The sequence below is a fragment of the Saprolegnia parasitica genome (assembly GCF_000151545.1).
Source record: "Saprolegnia parasitica CBS 223.65 unplaced genomic scaffold supercont2.197, whole genome shotgun sequence".
In the NCBI taxonomy this organism is placed as follows: Eukaryota; Oomycota; class Saprolegniomycetes; order Saprolegniales; family Saprolegniaceae; genus Saprolegnia; species Saprolegnia parasitica.
In genome coordinates, this window is record NW_012156591.1 from 1 (window position 1) to 14,554 (window position 14,554).

The 14,554-nt window shown below is 58.0% G+C and overlaps 6 protein-coding genes across 6 annotated transcripts in view; 4 read left to right on the forward strand and 2 right to left on the reverse strand.

The window, feature by feature from the left end:
* Positions 1-31: 31 nt before the first annotated feature.
* Positions 32-641, reverse strand: SPRG_15818 (hypothetical protein; the record flags this gene model as incomplete). Its single annotated transcript, XM_012354998.1, has 2 exons — positions 32-444; positions 552-641. Coding segments are annotated over 2 exons (503 nt in total), but the record flags the coding sequence as incomplete, so codon positions are not given.
* Positions 642-5,332: 4,691 nt separating this feature from the next.
* On the forward strand, positions 5,333-6,605 carry SPRG_15819 (hypothetical protein; the record flags this gene model as incomplete). Its single annotated transcript, XM_012354999.1, has 4 exons — positions 5,333-5,782; positions 5,827-6,114; positions 6,172-6,353; positions 6,425-6,605. The coding sequence occupies 4 exons, from the start codon at positions 5,333-5,335 to the stop codon at positions 6,603-6,605; spliced, it is 1,101 nt and encodes a 366-aa protein (XP_012210389.1).
* Positions 6,606-6,753: 148 nt separating this feature from the next.
* On the forward strand, positions 6,754-8,725 carry SPRG_15820 (hypothetical protein; the record flags this gene model as incomplete). Its single annotated transcript, XM_012355000.1, has 6 exons — positions 6,754-6,996; positions 7,050-7,205; positions 7,262-7,402; positions 7,456-7,770; positions 7,922-8,298; positions 8,539-8,725. 6 exons carry the CDS (start codon positions 6,754-6,756, stop codon positions 8,723-8,725), a joined length of 1,419 nt encoding a protein of 472 aa, XP_012210390.1.
* A 1,297-nt stretch (positions 8,726-10,022) lies between these two features.
* Positions 10,023-11,841, forward strand: SPRG_15821 (hypothetical protein; the record flags this gene model as incomplete). The annotated part of the gene is made up of 7 exons (XM_012355001.1): positions 10,023-10,422; positions 10,465-10,836; positions 10,888-11,020; positions 11,069-11,173; positions 11,236-11,525; positions 11,570-11,654; positions 11,711-11,841. The coding sequence occupies exons 1-7, from the start codon at positions 10,045-10,047 to the stop codon at positions 11,839-11,841; spliced, it is 1,494 nt and encodes a 497-aa protein (XP_012210391.1). The 5' UTR covers positions 10,023-10,044.
* A 998-nt stretch (positions 11,842-12,839) lies between these two features.
* Positions 12,840-13,710, reverse strand: SPRG_15822 (hypothetical protein). The gene has a single exon (XM_012355002.1). It carries the CDS (start codon positions 13,699-13,701, stop codon positions 12,916-12,918), a length of 786 nt encoding a protein of 261 aa, XP_012210392.1. The 5' UTR covers positions 13,702-13,710; the 3' UTR covers positions 12,840-12,915.
* A 738-nt stretch (positions 13,711-14,448) lies between these two features.
* SPRG_21629 (hypothetical protein) overlaps positions 14,449-14,554 on the forward strand; it is a gene marked incomplete at both ends in the record, with an annotated part of 1,012 nt that continues 906 nt past the window's right edge. Inside the window, one exon of the mRNA XM_012355003.1 lies at positions 14,449-14,543. Coding sequence (XP_012210393.1) covers positions 14,449-14,543 — 95 coding nt within the window. The remainder of the gene's footprint in view (positions 14,544-14,554) is intronic.

Here is a 14,554-nt window from a genome sequence, read left to right on the forward strand (position 1 = left end):
TCGGATCTCCTTGCAGAAGGCCTGGAGCGACGAGAGCGCCGCCTTCTCCTCCGGCGTCGCGTTGCGGAACGGCTCCTGGCGACCAAAGCGGAACACGTCGAGCGCCAACGTGTCGTCGAGCGACGAAAAGATCTTGACGCGCGCCAATTGGCCGATCGACGGGTCGTTCGGGAGCTGCTCAATGATCTTGGAGAGCATGCCCGGGTACTGCTCGCCCGTGCGGATGTACGAGTAGACCTTCTTGTCCGGCGAGCTCAAGAGGATCTCGGGCTGCTGCGCGTTCACGAGCGACGTGATCGCGTTCAAGTGGTGCAGGCGGTCTTCCTTGGTGATGGCGCGGAAGTAGGCCGCCGGCATGTTCTCGAGGAACCACGGCACCGTCTTGGCCGCGGTCTCCTTCTGAAGCGACTGCAGCGACTCGGTCAAGTCGTCCTTGGATTCCGCCTACACCATTTGACCCATGAGCATGCTGCCCATGTATCGATTCCGCGCGATCCATGCATGCTGCTGCTGCATGCATCGCGCGATGCTCCTCATGGAGCTGTACATACCGCCGACGAGAACGGGCGGGCCGCGCTGGCGGGCGCGACGAGCGAGCGGAGCGAGGCCGCGGGCGTCTTGGTCGAGATGCGCTGCAACATCTTGGGGTCGCGGAGCCAAACAAAAAGTGACTGGGAGCTTTTTCCTCCGCGCCCCTCGTTGCGTTGGACGGTATTTTAATGTCTCCGCTTACAAAAAGCAAGCTAACATAAAAATATGGCATTTAAAACGACCCCTCGCGACCGTTTGGCCCGCCGCCGAAATCGTTTTGGCCAATCAGGTGCGAGAGCGAAGTTCGAAGTTGCGTTTCGGCCTTTGGCGCTGCCCTCGTAAACGCACCGTGTCACTGTCAACAGGTGCATGCGCGAGGTTCAACCAAGCGCCGTCGTCGCATGGGCCCACAGCTTGTCGGACCGAGAGCTTGGGAGAGAACGAAATGCTCCTACGAGCTCCTCGTCGGTGTCGTTGCTATTACTGTGTAATCGTTAGAGCAGCGCGTGGAGTAGAAACAGGCGAAGAGGGGCGCACGGTTGAAAAAAGACTGCGTGCGTGAGACGCTACGTGGGGGCGCGATGGGTGGCGAGGGACATGTGACGCTGAAATCTTCGCTCGTCACTTGGCCAGCAGCCATTACAGCGCGGGTTTCCTGGTGCGTGATTGGATCGCTGGGCAAACCTGTGAATATTAATATTTGCAATACGATGCCAACTTCAAGCCACTGTGGCTGAAACGAAGGGACGCCGACTGCCGTGCAACGCTGGCCGGCGCATCCCGATATGGGGAGCGACGACTGCATGGTTTCGTACCATGTACGGTACTCTTCGAACCACGGCCTGGACATGGCCAAGCTCGGGGCATGGCACCTACTATTATTAGTATTAAAAGTGCCACCATGGTCATGGACAGGATCGGGCTCCGGAAATGGACTTTTTTCTGGTGCAGCGATTACACGTAGGTAGAATATAATATCGCTGGGTACATATATCTACTGACTGCAGCGACGACGACTGCACAAACAGGCGCTCGTTCACTTTGGTTCGTTTGGCGCCACATCGAATTGGGCAATCACGGCCGCGGCCGCCGTGGCGCCAATCACATGTGACCGTCCAGATTCCCTTTTTCTGATTGGCGCGTTTTCGCCAATCAAAGATTCCCATCACCTGCGATTGGCAGGGACATCCGAAGTTCGAAGGCTGGAACTTGAAGTTGGCGCGTTGAAGTTGGCGAGGAAGTCCTTGTCACAAGGCACGGGCCAAAAAGATCAAGACCGGACGAACCCCTCGAGGCAACTGCTGCATCCACGATGCGTCGAGTGCGATGCATCAACGCACCGGTGCCAGTCCTCTATCTACGCAGATCTATAAGCACCAACGCGTCGCGAGCTCGAAGGAAGCGGCGAAATCGGCCTAGTGGCGCAGGTAGCCCGGTGCACGGCAGGAACGACAGCCTTGGCGGCACGGCCCACACTCGTGAGTCGGGCACCTTTGCGGCCCTCCTTGACGCCGCTCGCAGTCGCCTCCGTGCACGATCCATGCTGCCGAGTGCTGCGATCTCGACGATAGCTCGACGATGTACGGCCGCCGTCGCGTGCAAAGGCTCGACTTCAACTGGTGTGCTTGGGTGCCGCGACATTGATGCTACTAGAATGGTCTTTGAAGCGCCATCTAGAGCAGCAACGCAATCAGCGATCGAGCCTGCCAATGCTGTGATCGCCTTGGTTGGTGGAAGAGCGCCATAGAGGTAACTTGCTGGATGATCCAAAAGCAAGCGCGTCGTAGTAGTATGGAGAGCTGCAGGACGACTTTAGTGGTCGATGGCTTGTATACCTCGTTGACGCTGGCCGGCGAATCTCGACATGACAGCTTTGGATTCTTCGGAGACAATGCGCCGGGATGCAGCCCGCGATCGCCGGCGCCATCAACGTCATCTTCGTCAACATGACGTGAATAGCATGTTGCGAATCATCGCATCAGCGCCACCGACCTAGTTTGCAGCGCTGGAGTGTGTTTGCTACATGCCTCCTTTGCTCTTACGTCGTCATGCGCCAAACGACGTGCAGCGGAGAGATACCAAATCTCACAGATCCTACTCGCGGGAGCTCGCATCGAGCTAAGAGCTCGGCATGTGCGGCAATATATATATGAACGTGTTTCGCGTCATCTTGGTTGTTACAAAGAGTTCGCCTACGTAGAGATTAGCGATCAACTTCTTCTTTATTCGCTCGCCGAGCCGTGGCTGCGCAGGGGGCGGCGTGGGGGTGCATCTTGCTCTTCTGTAGTCGCCCTGTGGGGCTTGCGGTGGCGGGTGAGGCTCATGACGACAAGCTCCGTGAAGTCCTTCCGGGCGTCGCGAACGGCGGCAGAGCTACGCAGTTTGTTGAGGTCATCCAGAGACGCCAGCGACTGAGGCGGCATCAGAGACTCATGTGGGAATGGAGTTGGAATCCAATTAGTCCCAAGCGGTCGGGCCTTGCAGGTCGAAGTGGTTTGTTTGTTTTCGCAGGAGACGACGACACGAAGAGCTGCTACACTACACTCAAGACGAGGACGAACCCTACGGAGCGCATCGTGGTGAATCTCAATTGGGCCATGATGTGTGAGCTTTCTTGGGTTTTAAAGGCTATGTGCGCACAGTGACTGACACTCGCATCGTGCACATCACTCGCTCGCCGGGCTTGCATCGGCGTCTTGCTCGTCTCTAGTCACGTGGGAAATACGCTGCTACGGCCACGGAGAGACTCGGATCGTGTACTGCGATGGCGCTCTGATGTGGCGACTTTGGTTCCTTCAACAATGCCACGTCATCGGAACCAGGCTCGATTGCATTTGAGGTGTCCTCGTGTGGCGCGATAGCAACCTTGATTCGCATGCAATGGCCGTACTGGCGTGCCCATGATGGACTTGCGACTCGCAAGTCCATATCAGATTTGTGGTGTCAATGACGCTTTGAAAAGACATTGTCCACGGCAACCATAGCCGGACCCTTGGAAATGCTTCCTCTTCGATTTGCAGCAGCAAGACGAGCCGAGACGCAACACCGTGCGTGCTCAAGCCGCCGTGTCTGTAGTTCACCAACGCAGTGATGTGGTTTGCTGTCAACGATGTTGCCTCCTCCATGGGGATCGATGATCTTTGTTGTTGACGTAGGTAGGTCGTCTATTGAAATATAATAATGTCGGACTTTTTGCGCACTCGGTTGAGAGACGTGATTTAGGCAATTGGAGAGAGGAGCGCGATCCGCGGGACAAGATGCCGGCGCGGCCACTCGTGTTGTACGAGGAGCCGCCGACGAAGATCGGGCTCCTCGGGCTCTTGAACGCGGCTGAGGTGCAGGTGCAGTTGAGCGACACACGCCGCCTTAACGGCAATCGTAACTTGGCAGTGGTAGGCCGTCGCGAAAGACTCGATCGATCGTTCCGGACATCGTTGATTCTTGTTTTTTACGCCTTGTGCCATCACATGACGTGGCAAGCCCATAGACAAGAAGCGTTACAAAAATCTCTCATGCCGACACTCTGCGAAGGTCATTCCTACAGGGATAGACACATATTTCGTTGGGATAGCGTGATCGATGTACACGGCTGTTGGAAGCACCACACTGACGATTCGCAAGGTACTGGTCTCTTCTAGTAGCAATTGAGCGCTTCATTGACACGCCTGATGGCGCGCTTCCTTATGGGATCATCGTAGCGTTCCACCACCACAGCCATCCTGCGCCACGGTTGTTATCTGTCTTGAAACACGACCGAGTACTAGTACAGTGCATCATAATCGACTTGTGACTCGTTCGTTTCCGTTCGACCAAGACTTTTGTCACCTGTTTATGGCCACGGTGGGGGTCGTGATCGCGTCGTGGTACACTACATGCTACAAAGGTACAGTGCTACAAGCACCGCGAAGTCCACTGCGACAGCCTCTACCACTCTGCGTTGAACGAGCCATTTCGTGCGTGCCCTCTTCCCGTACGTTGCCGCTTCTCGCGTATTTCAAGATTTCGTCAACTGCAAAATCTTGATTTTTGGACCGCTATCTATACTCTGTCCAAGCAAGACAATCATCACGTCGACACGCCGAGCCGTCCAATAACATCATCTTTAAGCATCTTTGTCCACGTACCATGTCTACTAGGAACTCGAATGACATCAACAGATCGAAAGCTACGTACGCTTGATATTGCATGGATGCAGCGTCAAGGTAGAGACATCGCTCGAGACTGATGTTGGTTAATGCTACCATACCCTATATCGTGGCCCAACCGAAGTCGCTGCGAATCCGCGGTTCGCTCGAATTGCTCGTTGAAGGTCCCATGTGGGATCACGCCAGGTGGGTGATGCCGACGCCGACTGTCACCAACCACATCACACATGCGTCGCGATGCGCCCGCGCAAGAACGAAAGCGAAGCTTCTTGGTCCAAGGTGTGCGGTCCGCGAGCCAGCGCTCCGCCCACAACTGCGTGTCTTACAAGAGAATGAAAACACAACATTTCAGAATGTTGGTGTTGATGGCCAGCGGGGCGCGCGGGAAGCGTTACGAAAACGAGCTGCGCGCCCAATTTGCCACGTGGCGACCGCTCATACCAGGTGCCAACTCGACTACAAATGCCGAGTCGAGGTAAAAGTAATAGCTCGACGTCGAATGTTGGTGCCAACAATATAGAATGACTGTCAGTGCACCACTGGATCGGGTTCATAGTGCAAATGTCCACGGGCATGCCAGGTACCGGTCATCTACACGTGGCACGACCAGCTCACGGCGACTAATAGGAACGACGCTTACCAGTGCGAGTACGACGATGGACGATGTTCTCTTTGGCCGCGACGACGCCTTGACGTCTCTCTTGCTCGACGATGCGTTCGCCTCGACCGACGACGCGTTCGCCGCCGACGCGTTCCTTTCCGAGTGCTTCTTTTCCTCGGCCAAGGACGGCAAGGACCATAATGACGCGTCGCCCACGACGACGCGTCGACAGGTGCGCGACCGCCGGCACCGCGCCAAGCTTAAGTCGGAGCTTGACACGCTCCGGGAGACCGCCGCGTCGCTCACGCAGTGCCTCGAGGCGCTCCAAACGACGCAGCTGCACCAAGACGAAACGTCGTCGGCGTGGCAGCAGCGCGCGCGCCGCCAAGCGACGCAGCTCCAGCGCTCGATCCAGGAAAACCACAAGTTGCGCGAAGCCGTGACCGGCCAGCTCTCGATGGCCCACGCCTTTCAACGCATCGCTGCCAAGCGCCCGCGCCACCCGGTATGTTCGTCTGCACCAAGCCGTGCTGACGCAATCGTACGTAGGAGCTGCAAGGCGACAAGACTCTGCCATTCTACAGCCTCATGCACGCGCCGTGTCGACGGACGAGCTTGCGCGCGCTCGTGACACGGGAAGTGTCGTCGCTCAACACAACGCTGCTGCGCTTTGGCCTCCTCGATGGCCCGATGCGCTGCGAGGTCGTGCGGCGCGATAGCATCTCGGGCGCCGTCGAGATTGTCTACAGCCGACCGGTGGCCCTCTCCGCCTCGGCCGCGGTCACGGCGCTCTGGCAGCGCTTGTGTGGCAAGGTGGCCGCCTGCCGCGACTACACGGTACTACATTGTACAAGAGGACTAGGAGGAATTGGACGCCTTATCACGTCTGGTTAGAGTCTGGAAGACGTCGGAGACGATCTCGGCTACTCGAAATACGCAACATCGGTTTTTGAGAGCCGCCTCGCGCTGCTACGCACTGCACTCGACGGGCATAGCGTGCTGGTCTGGCGCTCGATCCTTGAAGACGACCGCTTTCCCCTCGGCGACGACACGATTCATGACAACTCGAGCGGCTGGTATGGACTCGCATCACAAATGCATCCTTGCTTCAAGACAATTTTGGCTGATGGCCCTTTGGATCGTGTAGGCTGCGGATCGAGAGCGTGACGGCCGCGACGTGTCATGTGACAATGGCCGTGCACTCGCTCGCCCCACCGGACGCGAGTGCCTCGTCGCATGTGCACCTCGCCCACGCGATCGAGACATACCAAGTGCGTCGCGTCGACGGCCTCTATGACGCGCTGCCGGTGTCGACCGAGCGACTCTAGTCGAGTGTTTAGTTGGTTCATCGTCAGTCGAATCCAAAAAGCCTAGCCGATGGCGTCCCTATATATATAGTCTAGTCGATGGTTTCTTCCGATGATTGGGGGGGACTCGGAGGGCATAATTTTAGCTTTGAGACGACGACCTGGACCGATGGCGGTCGCATCGACGTACTCGGGCTGGGTCAACGAGCTCGAGGCCTTCAAGCCTACGACGAGCGACGAAGACGACGACGACGACGACGAGGCTCGGGTCGAAGCGATCGCGGCCGAGTACGCACGCCCCCGGCGGGGGCACTCGTCGCAGCTGGACGAGATCAAGCAAGAAATGAAGCTTCTCAATTGGCACAAGCTCGCCAACGAAGCCGCGCTCAAGGCTGCGCTCATCAAGACCAAAGTCTCTAGCACGCCAACATTCCCCTGTTCTCATCCACAACAAACGTGCTCTAGAAACTCAAGCGCGAAGACTTGCGCGTGGCGGCAATCGTCGACGCCGACGAGCGACACGAGCGGCGGCAGCAGATCGAAGAAGAGGAAAACATGAAGCCGCTCGAGGTCACGGCCGAGTTTATCCGACAGTACGAAGCCGACGAGCGCCGGGAAGAAGTACGTTGTCTTATTGTCCATTCTGTCTCGGCTTTTACATCTCGAATCGCGTGCAGATGCGCCTCGAAAACAAGGTGGCGCGCCACATCAACTGCTTGCGGAAACTCAAGGGCATGCTCGCCGAGCGAGAAGAGCTCCGTGCGCGCCACTTGCGCTACCGCGACGGCCGCGCGGCCCTCGAGCGCAAGCTTGCTGGCGTACGACGTTGATGTGCCACTTTACAAATGGGACCACTCGTGTCTTTACGTAGGGTGGAAACCAAGAAGAAGACCAGCTACGGGACCTCAGCCGCGGCCGAATAACGCCGCGGGCCCTCGCACTCAGCGGGTCCGACGACGTGTCTTCCAAGGCGCTCTCGAGTCTCGACAAGCTCGTCGAGCTCGAGCGACGCATCGCTTGCCTTGAGCACGACGACGACGACCGGCCGTCATCCGCCATATCCGTGTTGCCATCCTCCAAGCCGGCGCTCAAATTTGCCAAGACGTCGACGGGGCGTCCGACGGCGTACACTGTTCCGTCCAAAGCCAAGACGACGAAGAAGAAGCCACAGACGTTCTTGACGGCGGTGCCCGAGCCCAAGCCGCGCCAGCTCCAGCGCGCCGCCGAGCTCCGGCGCATGCCCGAGCGCGACCGACAGAAAGCGCTCGGATGGACAAGGCACAGGCCAACTCAAGGCCCAATCGCTCCAACAAATCAAAATCGACCAGTGGGCGCAGAAGAAGAAGGCGGCCGCGACGACGCGCAAGGTCAACCATGTGAAAGCCAACATGCGCGCGACGCCCAAAGCGATGCCCAAAACCAAAAACCCTCACATGGAACAATTTCTGCACCTGAAAAAGTCGTTCGAGTCGAAGAAAGCAGCGCTGGCAAAGCCGACGCCACCGCCGGTCGTCAAGCGGCTGCCGCGCAAGAAGACGTCGTCGGTGGCACCCGTGTCGGCGCACCGACCGACACCGCCGGCCAACGATCGCCTCTTGCCGCTCATTCACACCCGAACAACTACCGTGTCCAAGCCGCGACCCAAGCCGTCGGTGACCGAGTTGCCGAAGCTCCAGCCCGGGAATGGTCTACAGTTCGAGCTCGGCATTCAAGGGTTTCGCAAGCAGCATAGATAGACTCGTAGGCAGCATACCACCACAGTGAACTCCGTTGATAACGCACACACACGATGATGTCCACACAATCGTCCTGCGTCGGCTCGCGTCTGGGACGATGGAAAGATCCTTTTGTACGTCGTAGGAGCAAGGTTTTTGAAGTCCTTGGTAAGAAGTTTCGTAGAAAAACCAGCGCAACGGCGAGTCCATCACATCAAGACGGTCAGGTTGTGATTCAGTTTGCCTTTTGCTTGCAACAACAACAACTACACGATGCCAACGACGACGACGACGATGCTGATGGACACGTGCGCCTGCCCCGACTGTCACTGCGACCCGTGTCTCTGCCGCGTGCTCGCCCACACGTGCGGCTGCCCGGTCTGCCGCTGCAACCCGTGCCTGTGCCCGGACCACGTGGATGGCTGAGTAGTCATTGTGACGCTAAGCACCTGCAACACGAAAGATGGACGACAACTCGATTCGTATTCTAAAAGACTGGGAGACTAGAAGTCTAGGAAGAGGAGAATGAGGATGCCGTGGGTCGGTTCTTGACCCCAAGAACCGACTCACGGCGTCTCAACCCCACTTGATCTTGCGCTGCCACTGTGACATGCGGGATACACGCGTTCCCATTGGCTCATCTAAGGTTGGATCGACCAATCAGCACAATGTATCAAGGTGAGGTTTGCGGACTGCGTATGGATCGAAGCGTTCACCAACATCTCTACGGTAGTTGGAATTCGTTGCGTAGACTGCTCGCTGGTTCAGAAAGAGGCGGCCAGGGACTGCGAACACTGCAAGCAGTAGCAACGCGTCGTGCTGCTGCCAATCGGTACTGGCGAGGGCCATCCCAACCACGGGACTCGTCGTGCCCAAATCCATCACAGTCCATCGCAATGTAATATCCCTACGAATCGAGCTGGCGTCCATCTTTCGTGTTGCAAATGCTTAGCGTCACAATGACTACTCAGCCATCCACGTGGTCCGGGCACAGGCACGGGTTGCAGCGGCAGACCGGGCAGCCGCACGTGTGGGCGAGCACGCGGCAGAGGCACGGGTCGCAGTGACAGTCGGGGCAGGCGCACGTGTCCATCAGCATCGTCGTCGTCGTCGTTGGCATCGTATAGTTGTCGTCGTTGCAAGCAAAAGGCAAACTGACTCACGACTGGACCGTCTTGTTGTGATGGACTCGCCGTTGCGCTGCCTTTTGTACGAAAAGGAAATGGGACAGGATGCAGAGACGATGATGGCATTGGGAAAGCATCGCGCCGTGGACGAGCTCCGCGTTTGTATGGAGCGAGCAAGGCTGTCGCGTCAACAACAGTCCGTGGGATCACGAGCGTACTCCAGCAAACGACATGGCCTTGCGCAGCGATGGCACGCTAGGGGACATGTAGCCGTGCTTCAAGGCCACGCACCTTGCGAGGGTGGACTCGATGCGTCGCTTGGTCACGTGTCAGCTCGGCGGCAGCTGGCACCACCACGAAAGCCACCAGGCCGAGAGATCGACACTGCGCTAGACGTAATGAGACGTGCTTTATACTTGACAGCTCTGCACATTTCTATTACCTCGCATTGTAGCAGCCGCGGCCATGAGTGTGTAGCTGTAGCTGGCCGTTGAAGCAGCTACACAGGTTCACCGCGCCAGGATGCCACGTCGCTGCAGCCCAGATGGGTTTCATCCGGATACCATGGCCATGGTGTGGGGATGCCACAAAAAATCGCTCAACAGCCGACCGACCAGCATGTACAGCGCGTCGCAGCTCGTGGCGCTGGCGCTGGCCGCCGGTCTCTGCTGGTTCGCCGTTCAGTTCGTGGACGAGCTCTCTGCGCTCGTGCCCTCGACGCCAACGACCTTCTCGGACGCCGAGCACGGCCTCTTCCTCGAGGCAATGGAGTTCCTCGGGACGCCGTCGCCGGCGCGCCACCGCAACCGCCTCGCGTTCTGCTGCTCGGCCGACCTCGACGTGAGCGTGCGCGCAGTCGACCTCATGGCCAAGCTCACGCCGGCGACCAAGAAGACGATTGCTGCCAAGCACCACGAGCGCATTGCGTCGACAAATGAGCTCCAAGAGAGCTTTGGGTACTACTTCTCCAAGGGCGCTGCGGCCGAACAAAGCATGGTACATCTCGACCTTATCACTGTCTCTCACGTACATCGCTAGTCGTCGGCCGAGGCTTTCCATGACGTCGTCCAGCTCGCCAAGAGCCTCCCGGGCGTGAGCCAAGCGATTGGCGGCAACGCGGCGCAGATGGCGCAGCGGGCCGCGCACGAAGCCAGCCACGTGCTTCTTGGCGGCGCCGTCGGCGACGAGATGCGCGGCCACTTCCACAAGAACGTCCATGTCGTCGGCGCGGTCGATGCGGGCGGCCACGAAGACGTGCACCTCGTGCTCGAGTACGCCAAGAACGACGCGTTCCGCAACCTTGTGTCGCCTCGCGCGAACCGGTATTACCTCAACCACGATGTCTACAACGCGCAGCTCTCGGTGCTGGAGGAGTTTGCAGCGGCGCTGCCAGCGTTCGACGCCGACCTTGTATGGCGCTGTTCGTTTCTGGCCTGTTTTATGGACCGAGCCGCGATGTAGGTTGTCATTGGCGGCCTCCAGCTCCTGGAAGTCGACACGAACGAAGCACGCCGCGTCGCGCGCCTCCAAGCCCTGGCAACGATGCTGGAGGCGGTCCCGACCTTGACGCACTACGAGTTTGCGGCCGCGTCGGGTATGTACCTTACTGCTTTTCGCCCGCCGGCGTCTCAACCGCGCCTAGACTTTACGCTCTATGACGACACGGTCAAGCTCGTCTTGCCGCATGTCGATTCCATTGGCTTCAACGAGCAAGAGCTTGCGATTCTGCATCATTTCCTCGTCACGGGTACCGTTGAAAGACTCGATTTGGTGGGAATTGAACTCACAAATATATACATACGTCTCTAGGCGACGAATTGGTCACGACGTCGTCGCGCCCGAGCGTCCAGACCGTCACGGCGCAGCTGGGCGACGTGATCGACTATGCGGCGCGCACGGACGCTGGCGCGCCGCTCCACCGCCTCAGCCGGATCCATTTCCACACGCTGCAGTTCCACATTTTGTGCCACACGGACGTGTGGGCGACGCCGACGGTCGCTCTCATGCAGAGCGCGCTCATGAGCTCCAAGCTGGCCTGCGGCGACCGCTCGCACGGCCCGCGGAGCCAGGACATGACGATCGACCCGTCGCTTGTCGAGGTATGTTGCAACGTATCCACGACAGTATGGAAACGCGGACGCAGGTGCTCTTGCCGCGGTCGACGCCGCTGACCGCAGACCTGGTGTGGGACATTGACCCGCGCTCGCCCATCAAGACGTGGACGCACGGTGCGTACTTTGTATGGATCGCATGGACAAGAGGCATCAAACATGGGTCTCGGTAGGCGCGTTCACGTGCCATATTGCCCCAATGCTGGCGTGCAAGAAGCCCGATCACACGTGCGGCCTCGGCGACAACATCTCGGGCACGGGGATGGCGTACCACGAAGCCACGGCGTGGACGACCCAGAAGTAGACGCGGCAGCTACGCTTGCAAATCAACGTTGCATGCACACGCCGCTTGCCTATGTCGAGCCACTCGTTGTCGTGAGAACTGAGGGGATGTAGGGGTCGGGCGTCGGTAGATATGATGGATTGTGCTTGCAGGTGGTCGATTGAACCGTCTTTAAGTGCAGATGCATTGCCTCTGTCACGACGACGACGATGGGCATTTCCATTTCCGTTGTCGACTGCTTTACGAGAGGCTCGCCAAGGCAGCTAATGTCTCGTGTGTTGGGCCAGGTCGAATGCATTTTTGGGAGTAAGAGCTCCAAGGGTAGATATTCATCTACAGTGGAGTGGGAGACCATGCAAGCGAATGAGCGCAGGCAGAGAGGACGTGCTGCTTTTCGCACTAACAAGAGTTGGAATCGTCGCGATGTCGTGACGTGGCCGCCTAGTGCGAACCTTGTCCACGTCAAAAATGACGTGGCACTCCATGGAGATGTTGTCGCCTTCACTGGTGAGACGTTGGTTGCGACAACGATTCGAAAGACAAAGCGATCGGTGAGCTGCACGATAACCAACGAAGAGCAAAACAAATCGAACACTGTGAAAGGAGCCCCATCAGCCCAAATCACAACACAAGGCAAACGAGAGGCTAAAGACAAATAGAAAGGGAGCACACGTGGAATGGAAATAGGATACAACGATAGCAAGTTTCGATAGAAAGCGATAGCAAACCGTTTGCAAATGGTTAACCCAGTGGTGGCCAAACGTTACTAGTATAGAAACCCTTTTCGATCTCTAAATATTCTATCCGATTTCTATCCTTTTCAATCCTTTTCTATCCAATTTCTACTTTTTCAATCCTTGTACGCGATCCTAGTCTATCCCATTTCTACATCCATTTCTATCCTTGTTCGCTATCCTGCTGCCCTCCTTTGCTTGGGTTTTGCCACCATGTGGCTATCTTGTTGCCGACCTGGTGCCCGTCGGGACCAAGGTCCTTAGTGCGTCGCTGAGAGACTCGAACGATCATGGAAATATACGATGCGTGTTGTCGCATGATTAGATTTTAGTATCCTAATAGTAGCATCCTCGAACGTGCTTAGACACACACGAGGAGCACAATCGTGAGGAGGATGAGGAAGACGATCCACGGCAACGACGGGTACGCAAAGTCGTAGAGGTCGTAGAGGTGGCGGAGGTACTGGAAGATGACCTTGCCCGTGAGCTTGCTCTCGCCGTGGACGCGGACGCCGAAGTGGATCGGCACCTCCGCATGGCGCTTCACGCGGCACTTGACAAAGAGCTCGAGCGCAATCTTAAAGCCAATCGGGCTAATGTCGCCGGGGCGCGGGCGACCGAGCACGTCGGCCGGGAGACCAAAGAAGCCCGTCATCGGGTCCGAGAGCGCGCTCAGCGGGCGCGCCAGCATGCGCGCGCCGCTCGAGGCGAGCTGGCGGTGCAGCGGCCAGTCTTTATCGACCGAGAAGCCGGCGCCGCCGTAGCGCGTCCCAATGACAAACTCGGCGTTGCCGATGGCCGGGTCGATCGCGTCGATGAGCGCCGGGACGTTCTCCGGCGGGTGCTGCAAGTCCGCGTCCATGCACAAGAGAAGCTTGCCCTTCGCCTCCTTGAAGCCACGCAGGACGGCGCTGCTAAGGCCACGCTCGTTCGTGCGGACGATGATGCGGACGTTGACGCCCTTGGCCGCGAGCTTGGTGATGACCTCTTCCGAGCCGTCGGCCGAGTTGTCGTCGACGACAATGATCTCGGTGGTCTTGGCGCGGGCCTCGCCGAGCGCCGCGAAGACGCGCGTCACGAGCTCCTCGAGGTTGGCGCACTCCTTGTACGCAGGGACGACCACGGTCGCTTCGATGTTGCCGGCCATCGTTTTGGTTTGTGGCTACGTGGACAGGTTGGTGGCACCGTATCCGGACGAGTTCGGGAATAGTGTACGATTGCGTCATCCTTCCTCGCATGAACGGGAACCGGCAGCAAGCATACTACTGTATTAGTATGCTGTGAACACGGCTCCTCACACCGGCGAGCCACGGCATTGAACCGACTGCGCGGTTGCTGCGGCTGCATGATGCGACTGCTGCATCGCGCTGCAGAGACACGAGCCGAGCGATGGATGCATGACGGAGTGCCCTTACCAACACCTGACGTCACTGTGCATAATGATTGCGGAGGGTATGTGCATCGCTTTATGGCTCGGAACAGGGGCTTCTAGACCCTTGTTCTAGGTCGCTTGATGGATTCGAGTGCTATGACAGGAGGCTAGCACTCGCATGGCTACGGTATGCCAGCGGTGCTGCCATAGACAAGCCAGTGCAAGCTAGCGATAGCCCGTGCTCCGGGCGCTAGCTCCGCGGGTTCCAGTCGCGATTAATGTTCAACATGTCATTCAAAACGATGAAATGCGTACCGGTATGGACAATCGCATCGCTCCAGCGTTGCGCCAGGGCGAGCAAATCCGGCACACTATTTGCGTGCGAAGGCTTGCAATGTATTATGTAACATTTGGCGCAATACAAACGACAAGTGAAAAGCTCGACTCCATTTGAATGCGATCGCTTGTATCCGGACGAAACCGTTCCATTTCCATCATCATTCTTTCTTGCCCCGACGTGGCATGGCCCGCCTGCTCCGCGTCTGGATCCGCGATGCGCTCGGCGCCCACGGCTACGCCTGCGCCGAGCCGCTGATCGACGACGCGGCCCATGGCATGTTCCCTCCCG

Excerpts from the sequence above, each read along its gene's own strand:
- SPRG_15822 (XM_012355002.1), bottom strand. The coding sequence starts at position 13,701 with ATGGCCGGCAACATCGAAGCGACCGTGGTCGTCCCTGCGTACAAGGAG.